Below are 16,776 nucleotides of genomic sequence, written 5' to 3'. Positions count from 1 at the left end.
CAAGGAAGGACATTAATGTTGTTGTTCTGTAGGAAAGCCGTTGTGAGACGTGCTGTGTGAGGCCTGGCGTTGTCATGTTGGAACACTGCGTTGGCGTTGGCCATAACTGGAACGATGTGTGGCCGGAGGATCTGGTCAATGTAGCCCTGTGCATTCAGGTTGCCCTGCACGTGGACCAGGTCAGTTCTGCCAGTGTGTGAGATGGCTGCCCACACCATGACACTACCCACGCCGAATCTGTCCACTTCCTGCACGCAGTTTGCCGCATAACGTTCACCACGACGCCTATACACGCGAAATCTTCCATCATGACGTCGGAGCAGAAATCGGGACTCGTCACTGAACCACACCTGTCTCCATCGCAGTTGAGGCCATTGTCGATGAATCTGGCACCACTGCAGTCGGAGTCGACGGTGTTGTGGTGTTAAGATGACACCTCGAACTGGACGTCTGGCACGAATTCCTACCTCACGTAGGCGGTTCCGTACGGTCTGGTCGGATATCCTGCGCAAACCTGGTATTGCTGCGGCTGTGGAGGTGGCAGTAGTCAATCGTTCCCGAAGGTGGCGTACCCGGGGGTAGTGACCCGTGGTCGACCGGATCTAGGGAGGTCACGTGTTGATCCATGTTGCTGGTAACGGTCCCACAGTCTGGAGATGGTGCTTGGGGACACATGGAATGCCCTGGCAACGGCCGTTCTGGATTCGCCTGCGTCTAGTCGGCCGATGGCATTGTTTCTCTGCGGTTCACTGAGACGTGACATGTCCTTAATTGTCAACTGTCGGCCAGATACAGAGGCCAGGCAAGCGAACACCCTGCACTTTTATACTGTCGGTGTTCATGTTGCACGTGCAGACAACGCACGTGCAGTGGTGACATGGTTTGCACGTGGCTGCGTTTTTGCGAATATTCACATTTTGGAACTTTATTGTACAGTAGCTGCGTTTTATCGAATGTAACCGTGGGAATGTGTTTGGGACATGCAATGACCTTATATTCACAAAGCATGAACCGGTAGGAAACATAAAATCGGAGTTATAACCCATTTGTACCCTTTTGCGTTTCTTTTTTTGAAGAGTATATAATGACAAAAACTGATTTGGACCAGGACCGTTTTGCACTACAAATAAAAGTTTGTAAAGTGGTAAAATTCTTTGGATGTCAATCTCAACTAGTCAAATTATTGGAGCTGCGGTCGCCGCCCCTGCCGCCCCAGTTCCGGCAGCCATGTGCGGTAGTCATTAAGAATTTGACGACGACTGAGCAGCTAGCAGGGCTCGAAACTTCCATTGACTGTAGCCTTACGGTTCCAACACTTATATAATGCATGTTCGCAATGGTGTATGTTCATTTCTCTTTGGCTTAATCCTATGGGACATTGCAAATTACATATCACCATACCACCTCCTGCCTGTTACCAACTACAGTTGGACTGCTGTTGCTCCCTTGCACCTACCAGTGCAGGCGGTCCCTCCTTCACCTCTTCTCGTCCTGGACGGAGGAACCGGCCGAGGCCGGTACTTGTGCCCAGGACAGGTGTGCGCTACAACAGCTTGCTCTGAATGTGCACGTTAATCTTTTTGGAATTGGAATTGGAATATGTTGTTAGTGCAAATGAGCACCCATTCTATTGGCAATCTTCATTTGAAGTAGTTAACATTTAACATTAATTCCAATTGCAGATGGCAGACCTAAATCTGGAAAAAATCTTTAATTTCTGGAGGCACCCCCCCTCCCCCTCCCCCCGACTTAAGAGTTTCATGTCTGCTAGGAAGTCTCTTCACCCCAGCAGTGTATTCATACTCGGTATTCATAAATAACTAATTAAAAGGGAGATCTCATTCAACACAATTGTGGACTATAAAGGCCGGTGCAATTCCTGTCAAAGGTCCAATTTCTTACCCATTTTCAAACTCCTAAATTATTTTGTTCCAAAATGGGGTGCATTTTAAATGGCACGATCTTTGTCGATGACACGATACTTATTGGTCAGTTTACTTCTCTGTTACCAATACAGAAGAGAACCTCTCTAAACCGCATACCCGTTAAAACCAGATTTTTTACTTGGTCACTGTAGGTGTCCTGTTTAGAGGGTCTCACTGCATTTTCATAATAAATGCCAAATCCTTTGTCAGAATAAATATTTATTAAACTATAAAAATGCAAATCACATTGAGCAAGTTTGTATATAAATTTTGCTTTGCGATCGTACAAAATAGCTGAATTGTGGTAAGACATCCAACCATAACGGAATTAAATTATGCCTCCAGTGAAAAGCACCTAATATAGCCCCTCATTTTTAATACAGGACATATTTATTATTGCCATGTTGTACAAAACATATTGCAGAATTATATATATATATATATAACGTACAGAACCGGCCGTGGTGGCGTTGTGGTTAAGCCATCGGACATAAGGCTGGTAGGTACCGGCTCCCACACACAGCGAGTTTTAACGACTCCGTGGGTAGGTGTAAGACCACTACACCCTCTTCTCTCTCACTAACCACTAACAACTAAGCCACTGTCCTTGATAGCCGGCCCAGATAGCCGAAGTGTGTGCCCAGAACAGTGTGCTTGAACCTTAATTGGCTATAAGCAAGAAAATAAGTTCAAATTAAATAACGTACAGAAAAAATGTTTTTTTTTTTTTTTTTTTAACGACACCACAAGAGCACAATGATTTATTAATCATTGGCTATTGGATGTTAAACATAGTCTTAGGGAGGAAATCCGCTACATTTTTTTTTTTTTTTTTTTGCATTAGTAGCAAGGGATCTTTCATATGCACCATCCCACAGACAGAACAGCACATAGCACGGCCTCTGTTTTATCAGTCATCGTGCACTGCCTGGATGAGAAATAGCCCAATGGGTTCACCAATGGGGATCGATCCTAGACCGAATGCTCATCAAGTGAGCACTTTACCACTGGGCTGTGTCCCGCCCTCAATATGAACAGAAACATTTTAATTTTTTGGTAACATGTAAACACAAATATAATACAGTATATACATTTAGACGAGGATCAGATGAATGGTGAAGCCACAGTATTTTCATTTCTGTAGGAGACTATTTGACTGGGCAGTGCTCCAAGCCCGCTGTCAATTGAGCTATTTTGGTATTTTCCAGTGGTAACCCCCCCCCCCCCCCCCCCCCCCTATAAATCTCCCTTCTTTTGGGTGCTCGACTCACTTGCCTTCAACAAACTCAAACTGTGTTTTTTTCAGAATTTTGTGACGTCCCCAGCCTTATAAAATACAAACACATGTATTGTAGTACTTAAGTTTTCACATCCTGCGACAGATTTCACAGTCAATTATTCATTTCAACTTATTTTTGTGCTTATATCCAATTAAGGTTCAAGCACGCTGTCCTGGGCACACACCTCACCTATCTGGGCTTTCTGTCCAGGACAGTGGGTTAGTTTAGTGGTTAGTGAGAGAGAAGAGGGTGTAGTGGTCTTACACCTACCCACTGAGTCATTAAAACTCACTCTGGGTTGGAGCTTGTACCAGGCTGCGAACCCTGTACCCACCAGCCTGTAGTCTGATGGCTTAACCACTGCGCCACCGAGGCTGGTTTCACAGTCAACTCTGTAAAAGAATATGTTTTGAGAGCAATGTACTGACTATAAATGCTAGTCAATTGTAACTCATTAAACCTTAAATCATATGTCTAAACAAAATTTCTAAAAGATATAAATTTTATGTCAGTATTTAAAATAAAATAAAATATTGTACATTTGTAAAAATTATAAATGTTTAAAGTAGACAATCCAATGAACCACATTTGTCATGGTTAAATACTAATAATTAAATTGCCATTACATTCATAACAAGTTAATGTCATCCCACTGGTCCAGCCATACCAACGCAAGTTTGTTCATTTGTTGATGAACGTTAAAATAACCTTGTACGGAAACGTCATACCTGATGACATCACTGTATACTGGTAGTTTGTCTTACTGAGCGTTATTGTTAAAGAACCAAAAAATAAATCAAAATAAAATATTAATTTTTAATGTTATTATTAGTAAGTATGTTTGAAATTTAATTATAAGTATTGTCTGTTATTTCTTTTACACTCATCTGCACATGAAAAAACAAAAAACATCCGCAAACTTATGTGAGAATAGCTTTGCTGATTCACACAGTTTGTTTTTGTTCATACCCCGACGAACGTAAAAGAAATAACAAACACGCATTAACTCTGATAAAAGTTATATAATATATATATTTTTCACTCAATATTATAAATATAATTAAATCTGTCACTGTTTTGACTATAATATACTAACAGCTGCCATGGTCTTGTAATATTTTTATGTTCTAAAAAAGTGCATTTTTGCTCAATATTAAAAATAGAAACATAAATGAATATTTCATAAATCTGACATGTGGTCTCTATAGAAGAACTAGTATCGATTCCCGTCGGTGGGCCCATTGAGCTATTTCTCGTTCCAGCCAGTGCTCCACAACTAGTGTAACAAAGGCTGTGGTATGTACCTTCCTGTCTGTGGGATGGTGCATATAAAAGATTCTTTGCTGCTAATCGAAAAGAGTAGCCCATCAAGTGGCGACAGTGGGTTTCCTCGGTCAATATTTGTGTGGTCCTTAACCATACGTATGACACCATATATCCATAAATAAAATGTGTTGAGTCTGTCGTTAAATAAAACATCTCCTTCCTTCCTATAGAGGAATCTTTTATATCCTCTTCCCCCCAGACAGGACAGCACATACCACGGGTCTACCGAGATGGTTCGATCCTTTGACCCAAGCAACTCGGGCACACACTTGGAGTTTGACAAAAAAAAAAAAAAATCCAATCTGGTTGGGATGAGGGAAAAAAACAATCAGCCAATGGGTCCACCGAGATGGTTTGATCCTTCGACCCAGGAAAGTCGGCCAAACACAGTGACTCTACCCAGTGTGACATAAGAAAAAATTCAATCAGCCAATGGGTCCATCGAGATGGTTTGATCCTTCGACCCAGGCAAGTCGGCCAAACACAGTGACTCTACCCAGTGTGACAAAAGAAAAAATTCAATCAGCCAATGGGTCCACCGAGATGGTTTGATCCTTCGACTCGAGCAAGTCGGCCAAACACAGTGACTCTACCCAGTGTGACATAAGAAAAAATTCAATCAGCCAATGGGTCCACCGAGATGGTTTGATCCTTCGACCCAGGCAAGTTGGCCAAACACAGTGACTCTACCAACTGTGACAAAAGAAACAATTCAATCAGAGAAACATTGGTCCACTGAGAAGATTCGATCTTACGACACAAGCACCTCAGTAAGTAGTTTAAAAAATGTGCTGAGGTGTCACTAAGCAAACATTCCTTTCATTTATTCGTTTTTTCTTAACCAGTCTTCAATTTTTATGCCCAATGGGTCCATTACATGGTCGGTTTGTTGAACACTAAAACCCAGCGAACCATCTTCCGTGCCGCCAATTTCCAGGCTGGTTTCTTCCTGAACGGTATCCAACATGTCTGAAGACCGATTGCTGTCTGTGCGATAAAACAGTGCAGCGCTTGGAAGCGAAGCCACCATTTCTGCCGGTCTACATTGTGGAGCCTTGTGTGTCAAATCCAACAACTTCCAGAACATTTCCTGGAGAAAAAAAAACACCCCACAAAACCAGAGACAATTAAAGGTGTTTTTATGGCACTGATCATGTTAATAATACATGTATATTGACAAAGAAACAATACAGAACTCTTAAAATAAATCCAACATTTCTATCCATGTGCATTGTGGAGCTTTTTGTTTCGAATCCAAAAGCTTCCAGAACATTTCCAAGAAATGAAAAAAGTTAAAAACAAAGTAAAAAAGGTAGCTGCATGTGCACTTAATATAAATTAAACTTTTCTCCTGATCAGGTTAAAAAGAATTCTACGTATATAATGTCTCATCTACCATAAACATTTCCAGTACACTGTAATCAGGTCTTTAGATGGCACCACTACAGCACATTGATTAATTAATCATCGGCTATTGGATGTCAAACATTTCCAGTACACTGTAATCAGGTCTTTAGATGGCACCAAAGTTAAAGTTGAAGTTTGTTTTGTTAAATGGCGCCACTACAGCACACCCCTGCGCCTGCTGTAACCTCACCGTGGTGCAGGGGTGTAACATTTTCTTTGAGAATGGCCAATACAGCACAAAATTGAAGTTTTGAGTAAAATTCAGTATCTATATGTGATATTTATGTTTTTGCACAGTTCTTTACACTGTTTTTGTTTAAATCTTGAATTTTTATATTGATGTTGATCATCACTTTATTTATTTGCATTACCATAGTTTGAAACCCAATAGCCGATGTATTTTCTCGTGCTGGGGTGTCGTTAAACATTCATTCATTCATTCATTCATTCATTCATTCATACATTCATTCATACATTCATTCATACATACATTCATTCATTCATTCATTCATTCATACATTCATTCATTCATTCATTCATACATTCATTCATACATTCATACATTCATTCATTCATACATTCATACATTCATTCATACATTCATTCATTCATACATTCATTCATTCATTCATTCATTCATACATTCATTCATTCATTCATTCCACTACAGCACATTGATTTATTAATCATCGGGTATTGGATGTCAAACATTTGGTAATTTTGAATTTTGACTCATGTTTTGTGACGACTGACATCATAACTCATGTTTTTCAATGATTGACGTCATAACTCATGTTTTGCAATGACTGACATCATAACTCATGTTTTTCAGAATTCTGTTTGCCATTTCATGTTGTATAATTGTTTTAAAAATATTTAAACAAATTAACATTTTCAACTTTATATTTATTGTTAAGTTGTTGCATTTTTATGTTGTGGCATAAGATGGACTATATTTTTCAGCATATGATTAAATGAGTTTCATTGTTTGTAGGTGAAATGTTTATGAATCGTTCTACAATAAACAAACCGTAAGTAGCTTACAAAATTAATGTTTTGTTACTGTAATTAAATGGGCAAGAAAAAGAATCAATCACCTTGGGACAAAATGCTTTTGTAAGGGCCTTGGTAAACCTTGGCCCTCACAAAAAACATTTTGTCCCTCAGGTTGGAATTGTCTTATCTATACCATCTATACCTCACAACGATCATAGATTTTATTAGTATACCTCACAACGGTGATAGTCTATAGTTCGTCCTATCATTCTATAAAAATGTTTTGGGTTTTTTTGTAAATAATTTCAGTTTGGTTTGACAAGTCAAAATGTTTTGGAAATTACAAAAATATACTTCTTCTATTTAGAAAACAATAGGCTTAGAAATAAATAACTTGTAAATTCCATAGTATGAAAAAAAAAAAATTCTCCGTGGGACGGACTATAGTATCCTCTACCTCCTACATACCTCACATCCTTCATAGCTGCCGTGGGATGGACTATAGTATCCTCTATCTCCTACATACCTCACATCCTTCATAGCTGCCGTGGGATGGACTATATAGTATCCTCTACCTCCTACATACCACACATCCTTCATAGCTGCCGTGGGATGGACTATAGTATCCTCTACCTCCTACATACCTCACATCCTTCATAGCTGCCGTGGGATGGACTATAATATCCTCTATCTCCTACATACCTCACATCCTTCATAGTTGCAGATTCCACAAACAATAGTATCCTCTATCTCCTACATACCTCACATCCTTCATAGCTGCCGTGGGATGGACTATATAGTATCCTCTATCTCCTACATACCTCACATCCTTCATAGCTGCCGTGGGATGGACTATATAGTATCCTCTATCTCCTACATACCTCACATCCTTCATAGCTGCCGTGGGATGGACTATATAGTATCCTCTACCTCCTACATACCACACATCCTTCATAGCTGCCGTGGGATGGACTATAGTATCCTCTACCTCCTACATACCTCACATCCTTCATAGCTGCCGTGGGATGGACTATATAGTATCCTCTACCTCCTACATACCACACATCCTTCATAGCTGCCGTGGGATGGACTATAGTATCCTCTACCTCCTACATACCTCACATCCTTCATAGCTGCCGTGGGATGGACTATAGTATCCTCTACCTCCTACATACCTCATATCCTTCATAGTTGCCGTGGGATGGACTATAGTATCCTCTACCTCCTACATACCTCACATCCTTCATAGCTGCCGTGGGATGGACTATAGTATCCTCTACCTCCTACATACCTCACATCCTTCATAGCTGCCGTGGGATGGACTATAGTATCCTCTACCTCCTACATACCTCACATCCTTCATAGCTGCCGTGGGATGGACTATAGTATCCTCTATCTCCTACATACCTCACATCCTTCATAGCTGCCGTGGGATGGACTATATAGTATCCTCTACCTCCTACATACCACACATCCTTCATAGCTGCCGTGGGATGGACTATAGTATCCTCTACCTCCTACATACCTCACATCCTTCATAGCTGCCGTGGGATGGACTATAATATCCTCTATCTCCTACATACCTCACATCCTTCATAGTTGCAGATTCCACAAACAATAGTATCCTCTATCTCCTACATACCTCACATCCTTCATAGCTGCCGTGGGATGGACTATATAGTATCCTCTATCTCCTACATACCTCACATCCTTCATAGCTGCCGTGGGATGGACTATATAGTATCCTCTATCTCCTACATACCTCACATCCTTCATAGCTGCCGTGGGATGGACTATATAGTATCCTCTACCTCCTACATACCACACATCCTTCATAGCTGCCGTGGGATGGACTATAGTATCCTCTACCTCCTACATACCTCACATCCTTCATAGCTGCCGTGGGATGGACTATATAGTATCCTCTACCTCCTACATACCACACATCCTTCATAGCTGCCGTGGGATGGACTATAGTATCCTCTACCTCCTACATACCTCACATCCTTCATAGCTGCCGTGGGATGGACTATAGTATCCTCTACCTCCTACATACCTCATATCCTTCATAGTTGCCGTGGGATGGACTATAGTATCCTCTACCTCCTACATACCTCACATCCTTCATAGCTGCCGTGGGATGGACTATAGTATCCTCTACCTCCTACATACCTCACATCCTTCATAGCTGCCGTGGGATGGACTATAGTATCCTCTATCTCCTACATACCTCACATCCTTCATAGTTGCAGATTCCACAAACAATAGTATCCTCTATCTCCTACATACCTCACATCCTTCATAGCTGCCGTGGGATGGACTATAGTATCCTCTATCTCCTACATACCTCACATCCTTCATAGCTGCCGTGGGATGGACTATATAGTATCCTCTATCTCCTACATACCTCACATCCTTCATAGCTGCCGTGGGATGGACTATATAGTATCCTCTACCTCCTACATACCACACATCCTTCATAGCTGCCGTGGGATGGACTATAGTATCCTCTACCTCCTACATACCTCACATCCTTCATAGCTGCCGTGGGATGGACTATATAGTATCCTCTACCTCCTACATACCACACATCCTTCATAGCTGCCGTGGGATGGACTATAGTATCCTCTATCTCCTACATACCTCACATCCTTCATAGCTGCCGTGGGATGGACTATATAGTATCCTCTATCTCCTACATACCTCACATCCTTCATAGCTGCCGTGGGATGGACTATATAGTATCCTCTACCTCCTACATACCACACATCCTTCATAGCTGCCGTGGGATGGACTATAGTATCCTCTACCTCCTACATACCTCACATCCTTCATAGCTGCCGTGGGATGGACTATATAGTATCCTCTACCTCCTACATACCACACATCCTTCATAGCTGCCGTGGGATGGACTATAGCATCCTCTATCTCCTACATACCTCACATCCTTCATAGCTGCCGTGGGATGGACTATAGTATCCTCTATCTCCTACATACCTCACATCCTTCATAGCTGCCGTGGGATGGCTTATATAGTATCCTCTACCTCCTACATACCACACATCCTTCATAGCTGCCGTGGGATGGACTATAGCATCCTCTATCTCCTACATACCTCACATCCTTCATAGCTGCCGTGGGATGGACTATAGTATCCTCTACCTCCTACATACCTCACATCCTTCATAGTTGCCGTGGGATGGACTATAGTATCCTCTACCTCCTACATACCTCACATCCTTCATAGTTGCAGATTCCACAAACAATAGTATCCTCTATCTCCTACATACCTCACATCCTTCATATACTGAACAAAAAAAAACCTTCCGATGTACATATAGCAGGGATTTACCTTGTTTTTCTGAAATGGGGGTCCCTTGGACTCACCTCTTTCTTTTCTGGGGTCCCAACCTGAAAACAAAGGGTCCCAAAACCACACAAACGACAGAGAGCTGCAGACAACAAATCACGTGTATACTATATGTTTCATTAAAGTAAATTTAACAAGCTGTGTGGTGGTTTTTCCTTTCGGGAAATCAATGTCGGTATTCATTGTTTATTCTTTCAAAATAAACATTTCACTTTGATCTGTATAATTATTTGAACCATTTCCTGCAAGCTAAATGACACTCACAATACCATGCATTGTTTATGAATCGTGCTACTTGTTTGTTAATGAAAATCAGAACATTTAACCAATTTGTTTTATTCGCCCGGGAATTTCTGATTGTGTTTGGCCTGTTGACGAGAAGTTCCGAATGATCGCAAATCTGCAATCTCTTTCCGGAAATTACCAACTTTACACGATTAAGCGCAGCAAAGGATAAAGATGCAGTTTTCCCAGAGATTAAAACTTTTTGTTTTCGATATGGGGAATCCCCATTTGAATACGCAGTTTATAGGTAGAAAAGAAATAGTGTGTTAAACAGAATGATCGATCTTTGATAGTGGACAGGGTTACTGAAAATGGCAAATATTTTATGCGTCCCACGGGACGCAGTATCTCTATTTTTGCGGGTCCAGTTAAGTTTTAGTGCGTCCTATACGCAAGTTTTGTGCGTCCGGTAAATCCCTGATATAGTATTTGTTGTGTTAAAGAATTCATTGTGTAATGAAATTATATAGGTAGCATTAGCCTTGAGCTGTATTATCAGGATTCATGAATTTTATCGATTATTTTTGCACTGTTAATCGTCGACAACGTGAAATTCAATTTGCACGTGCATGCATGGTTCGACATGTCCCGTGTAGTATTCGGTCAATTTGTTTTACTTGTCTTACTGACATTGTTGTCAAGTGAACGAAAACGCTTCCAAATTTGTAAAAAAATTAACATTTTTTACATTGTAGCATTTTTAGTATGCCAAGAATACCCAATAATTTACGCGAACGGGCGATTGGCATGCTTGATGCTGGCATGTCGACAGAAGACGTTGCAAGGCATGTTGGGAGTTCTAGTCGAGCGATACGACTTGCCACGTTGTGGACGTCCGTGTGTTACAACACGTGGTCAAGACCGCTATATCATGAACACGCATTTGCGCAATCGATTCCAAACTGCCACTGCTACTGCTGCTAACACACCTGGGCTTCATAATAACTGAATCAGTGGGCAAACTGTTTGTAATCGTCTGCGGGAGAACGGTTTACATGCACGACGTCCTTACGCAACATAATCGTCTAAATCGTCTTAATTGGGCACGTGTACATACTCGTTGGATACGGCGGCGCTGGAATACCGTTCTTTTTTCGGATGAATCCAGATTTTCTTTACAACGTGGTGATGGCAGGGTGCGCGTCTACCGTAGGAGAAATGAACGCTATGCTGACTGTTGTGTTCTTGAACGAGATCGTTTTGGGGGTGGGGGTTGTGTCATGGTCTGGGCAGCCATTGCCCATGGTTATCGTTCACCACTAGTCGTCACTGATGGCAATTTAAATGCCGCGATGACATTGATGACTGGCCCGCTAAAAGTCCTGATCTCAACCCCATTGAGCATGTCTGGGATAGTCTGGACAGACAATTGAGGCGTCGTCCCAACCCACCCGCTAACGTCAACGAACTTCGTCAAGCGCTCATTCAGGAATGGAACAATATTCCACAGGCAGAAATCAACACTTTTGTCAATTTTATGCACCACTGCAGTGGTCAATTCAAGAGGTGGTCATACCCGTTATTAATTGGGTTTTTGGGTTTTTTTTAACCCCTACCACACTTGGTAAAAATTTCTCCCAGTTTCTGTTAACCTATGGCCATGATTTTTGCACCAAACGATGCATCATGGAACACTTTTGAAACGCATATATAACAATTATTCCCCCGGTTTGTTTTCATCAAGTTATGTTCAAGCAAAGTTCGCGAAAGTGTCTTATTTTGTTCAGTATAGTTGCCGTGGGATGGACTATAGTATCATCTATCTCCTACATACCTCACATCCTTCATAGCTGCCGTGGGATGGACTATAGTATCCTCTACCTCCTACATACCTCACATCCTTCATAGTTGCAGATTCCACAAACTATAGTATCCTCTACCTCCTACATACCTCACATCCTTCATAGCTGCCGTGGGATGGACTATAGTATCCTCTATCTCCTACATACCTCACATCCTTCATAGTTGCAGATTCCACAAACTATAGTATCCTCTACCTCCTACATACCTCACATCCTTCATAGCTGCCGTGGGATGGACTATAGTATCCTCTACCTCCTACATACCTCACATCCTTCGTAGCTGCCGTGGGATGGACTATAGTATCTTCTACCTCCTACATACCTCACATCCTTCGTAGTTGCCGTGGGATGGACTATAGCATCCTCTACCTCCTACATACCTCACATCCTTCGTAGTTGCCGTGGGATGGACTATAGTATCCTCTACCTCCTACATACCTCACATCCTTCGTAGCTGCCGTGGGATGGACTATAGTATCTTCTACCTCCTACATACCTCACATCCTTCGTAGCTGCCGTGGGATGGACTATAGTATCTTCTACCTCCTACATACCTCACATCCTTCGTAGCTGCCGTGGGATGGACTATAGTATCTTCTACCTCCTACATACCTCACATCCTTCGTAGCTGCCGTGGGATGGACTATAGCATCCTCTATCTCCTACATACCTCACATCCTTCGTAGTTGCCATGGGATGGACTATAGTATCCTCTATCTCCTACATACCTCACATCCTTCGTAGTTGCCGTGGGATGGACTATAGTATCCTCTACCTCCTACATACCTCACATCCTTCATAGTTGCAGATTCCACAAACGTTGAGCGGCTGCACCAAGTTACATATGCTACGAACGCCGCGTCGTTCTGATGCCCGCATGACCGGAACACCTTGTTGCTGGCAGATCCTTACGATGTTATTCAGAGTGCCATACAAACCTCCTGCAAACACAAACAAGAATTCTCTCAATCTCAGGTATATGGGACAGAGCTATACTATGAAAGAAAGCTACATGTACAATGTATTTCTATCATCCTCAAGTATATAAGACAGAGCTATACTATGAAAGAAAGCTACAATGTATTTCTATCATCCTCAAGTATATGGGACAGAGCTATATATATATACTATGAAAGAAAGCTACAATGTATTTCTATCATCCTCAAGTATATGGGACAGAGCTATACTATGAAAGAAAGCTACAATGTATTTCTATCATCCTCAAGTATATGGGACAGACCTATACTATGAAAGAAAGCTACAATGTATTTCTATTATCCTCAAGTATATGGGACAGAGCTATACTATGAAAGAAAGCTACAATGTATTTCTATCATCCTCAAGTATATGGGACAGAGCTATATATATATACTATGAAAGAAAGCTACAATGTATTTCTATTATCCTCAAGTATATGGGACAGAGCTATACTATGAAAGAAAGCTACAATGTATTTCTATCATCCTCAAGTATATGGGACATACCTATACTATAAAAGAAAGCTACAATGTATTTCTATTATCCTCAAGTATATGGGACAGACCTATACTATGAAAGAAAGCTACAATGTATTTCTATTATCCTCAAGTATATGGGACAGAGCTATACTATGAAAGAAAGCTACAATGTATTTCTATCATCCTCAAGTATATGGGACAGAGCTATATATATATACTATGAAAGAAAGCTACAATGTATTTCTATCATCCTCAAGTATATGGAACAGACCTATACTATGAAAGAAAGCTACAATGTATTTCTATTATCCTCAAGTATATGGGACAGACCTATACTATGAAAGAAAGCTACAATGTATTTCTATTATCCTCAAGTATATGGGACAGAGCTATACTATGAAAGAAAGCTACAATGTATTTCTATCATCCTCAAGTATATGGGACAGAGCTATATATATATACTATGAAAGAAAGCTACAATGTATTTCTATTATCCTCAAGTATATGGGACAGAGCTATACTATGAAAGAAAGCTACAATGTATTTCTATTATCCTCAAGTATATGGAACAGAGCTATACTATGAAAGAAAGCTACAATGTATTTCTATCATCCTCAAGTATATGGAACAGAGCTATACTATGAAAGAAAGCTACAATGTATTTCTATCATCCTCAAGTATATGGAACAGAGCTATACTATGAAAGAAAGCTATTTCTCTCAATCTCAGGTATATGGGACAGAGCACATTGATTTATTAATCATCGGCTATAGCCGGTCAATCATTTAATAGTTTTGACATACATAGTCCTAGAGAGAAAACCCGCTACATTGTTTTCTTTAGTAGCAAGGGATCTTTTATATGCACCATCCCACAGACAGGGACAGCACATACCACAACCTTTGATATACCAGTCATGGTGCACTGGCTAGAACGAGAAATAGCCCAATGGGCCCACCAACGGGGATCGATCCCAGACCAACCGAACATCAAGCGAGCGCTTTACCACTCACCTCATGGAATTAAATGTCTTGTCTATGTTTCTATCTTTGATATGCTTAGTGGCGGGACGTAACCCAGTGGTACAGCGCTCGCTCTATGTGGAGTCGGTCTGGGATCGATCCCTGTCGGTGGGCCCATTGGGCTATTTCTCGTTCCAGCCAGTGCTCCACAACTGATGTAACAAAGGCCGTGGTATGTACTATCCTGTCTGTGCGATGATGCATATAAAAGATCCCTTGCTGCTAATCGAAAAGAGTAGGCCATGAAGTGGCGACAGCGGGTTTCCTCTCTCAATATCTGTGATGTCCTTAACCACATGTCTGACGCCATATAACCGTAAATAAAATGTGTTGAGTGCGTCGTTAAATAAAACATTTCCTTCCTTTCTTCCTATCTTTGATATGCTTTGACGTCGTTGCGTTTAACATGGAGAGTATTATGCCACTGATAATAATATTTAGAGAATAACGAGCTATGCAGAATTATGGAATATCTGTCCCAAGTGAATGAATGTTGTAAACCTGAGCCTCTGGCAAGCCTCATCCTGAATAGAAATTTCCACCAACTTGGGTTTCCTGTTTTTTCCTATCCCACATGACCACATATAAGTCTTATAGTGATTAGGACCTTCACGAGTCCAAAATATTGGACTTGAGTACTCGAGGGTCAAACTCGACCCGGACCCGAGTACCCGACGCTTACACTAGATGATGATGAGATTAAGGAATAAAGTAAAATAGCATCATGCATCTTAATTCCAGTGCTGAACATGGATACCAAATCATGCCATTGTATTGCATTCCACACATAGTGGCCCCCTATGCCATACGCCTCTGGGGAAACCCCTGAGATATTGAGAGAGGAAACCCGCTGTTGCCACTTCATGGGCTACTCTTTCGATCAGCAACAAGGGATCTTTTATATGCACCATCCCACACACACAACAGTACATACCACGGCCTTTGTTACACCAGTTGTGGAGCACTGGTTGTGGAGAAATAGCCCAATGGGTCCACCGACGGGGATCGATCCTGGACCGACCTCGCATCAAGCGAACGCTTTACCACTGGGCTATGTCCCGGCCCATGGACTGGTAACTGCATTTCTGAACTCATCTGTCAGAATTCTCACTCGCATATGGCGAGCGGGAGAGTACTTTCTGCAGCCCTGCATATGTATAATTAAATGAAAGTCTCTGTCTTGTACGGGTACCCGAGTCCTGTGAACGGAGACCCTAATAGGAAGGAAGGAAATGTCTTATTTAACGACGCACTCAACACATTTTGTTTATGGTTATATGGCATCAGACATATGGTTAAGGACCACACAGATATTGAGAGAGGAAACCTGCTGTCGCCACTTCATGGGCTACTCTTTTCGATTAGCAGCAAGGGATCTTTTATATGCACCATCCTACAGACAGGATAACACATACAACAGCCTTTGATATACCAGTCGTGGTGCACTGGCTGGAGGGAGAAATAAACCAATGGGCCCACTGACAGGGATCGATCCCAGACCGGCCGCGCACCAAGCGAACACTTAACCACTGGGCTACATCCCGCCCTTGGAGACCGTAATAGTGATTCAGGACTCAAACTTAGCGACGGCAATGTCGCTAAGATATAAATTGAGTATAAAGGTAGAGAGCATTACCGATGGTACTTTTGTGTCGTCGGTAAAACTCCTCAACAATGACAAAATATATACACCTGGTGTACATAATCTACCAATATTTAACATTTTCACATTGGAAATATGTCTACATACAGCAAAATAACCTTTTAGTCATATTTATTTTCTGCAAATATTACTTTAAAAAACAAATTGCCATAGGCATGCTCAAAATTGCCATCGCTGGGCTGTTTCACCCATGGCAATTCTTTAAAAAATTATCGTGGGAAAGAAAGAAATGTTTTATTTAAC

The 16,776-nt window shown here is 41.4% G+C and overlaps 1 protein-coding gene across 2 annotated transcripts in view; it reads right to left on the bottom strand.

Annotated features, from left to right (window-relative positions):
• Positions 1-4,657: 4,657 nt before the first annotated feature.
• Positions 4,658-16,776, bottom strand: part of LOC121373789 — a 36,552-nt gene continuing 24,433 nt past the window's right edge. For both annotated transcript variants that reach the window (XM_041500549.1, XM_041500550.1), the window contains 2 exons: positions 13,178-13,332; positions 4,658-5,621 (listed from right to left, as the gene is read on the bottom strand). In XM_041500549.1, the coding sequence (XP_041356483.1) occupies positions 5,355-5,621; positions 13,178-13,332 (422 nt within the window). In that variant the 3' untranslated portion in view covers positions 4,658-5,354. The remainder of the gene's footprint in view (positions 5,622-13,177; positions 13,333-16,776) is intronic.

Source organism: Gigantopelta aegis, chromosome 5 (assembly GCF_016097555.1).
Source record: "Gigantopelta aegis isolate Gae_Host chromosome 5, Gae_host_genome, whole genome shotgun sequence".
NCBI classification, from domain to species: Eukaryota; Metazoa; Mollusca; class Gastropoda; order Neomphalida; family Peltospiridae; genus Gigantopelta; species Gigantopelta aegis.
The sequence above is the reverse complement of the archived record's forward strand: the minus strand, read 5'-3'. Positions and strand labels throughout refer to the sequence as shown.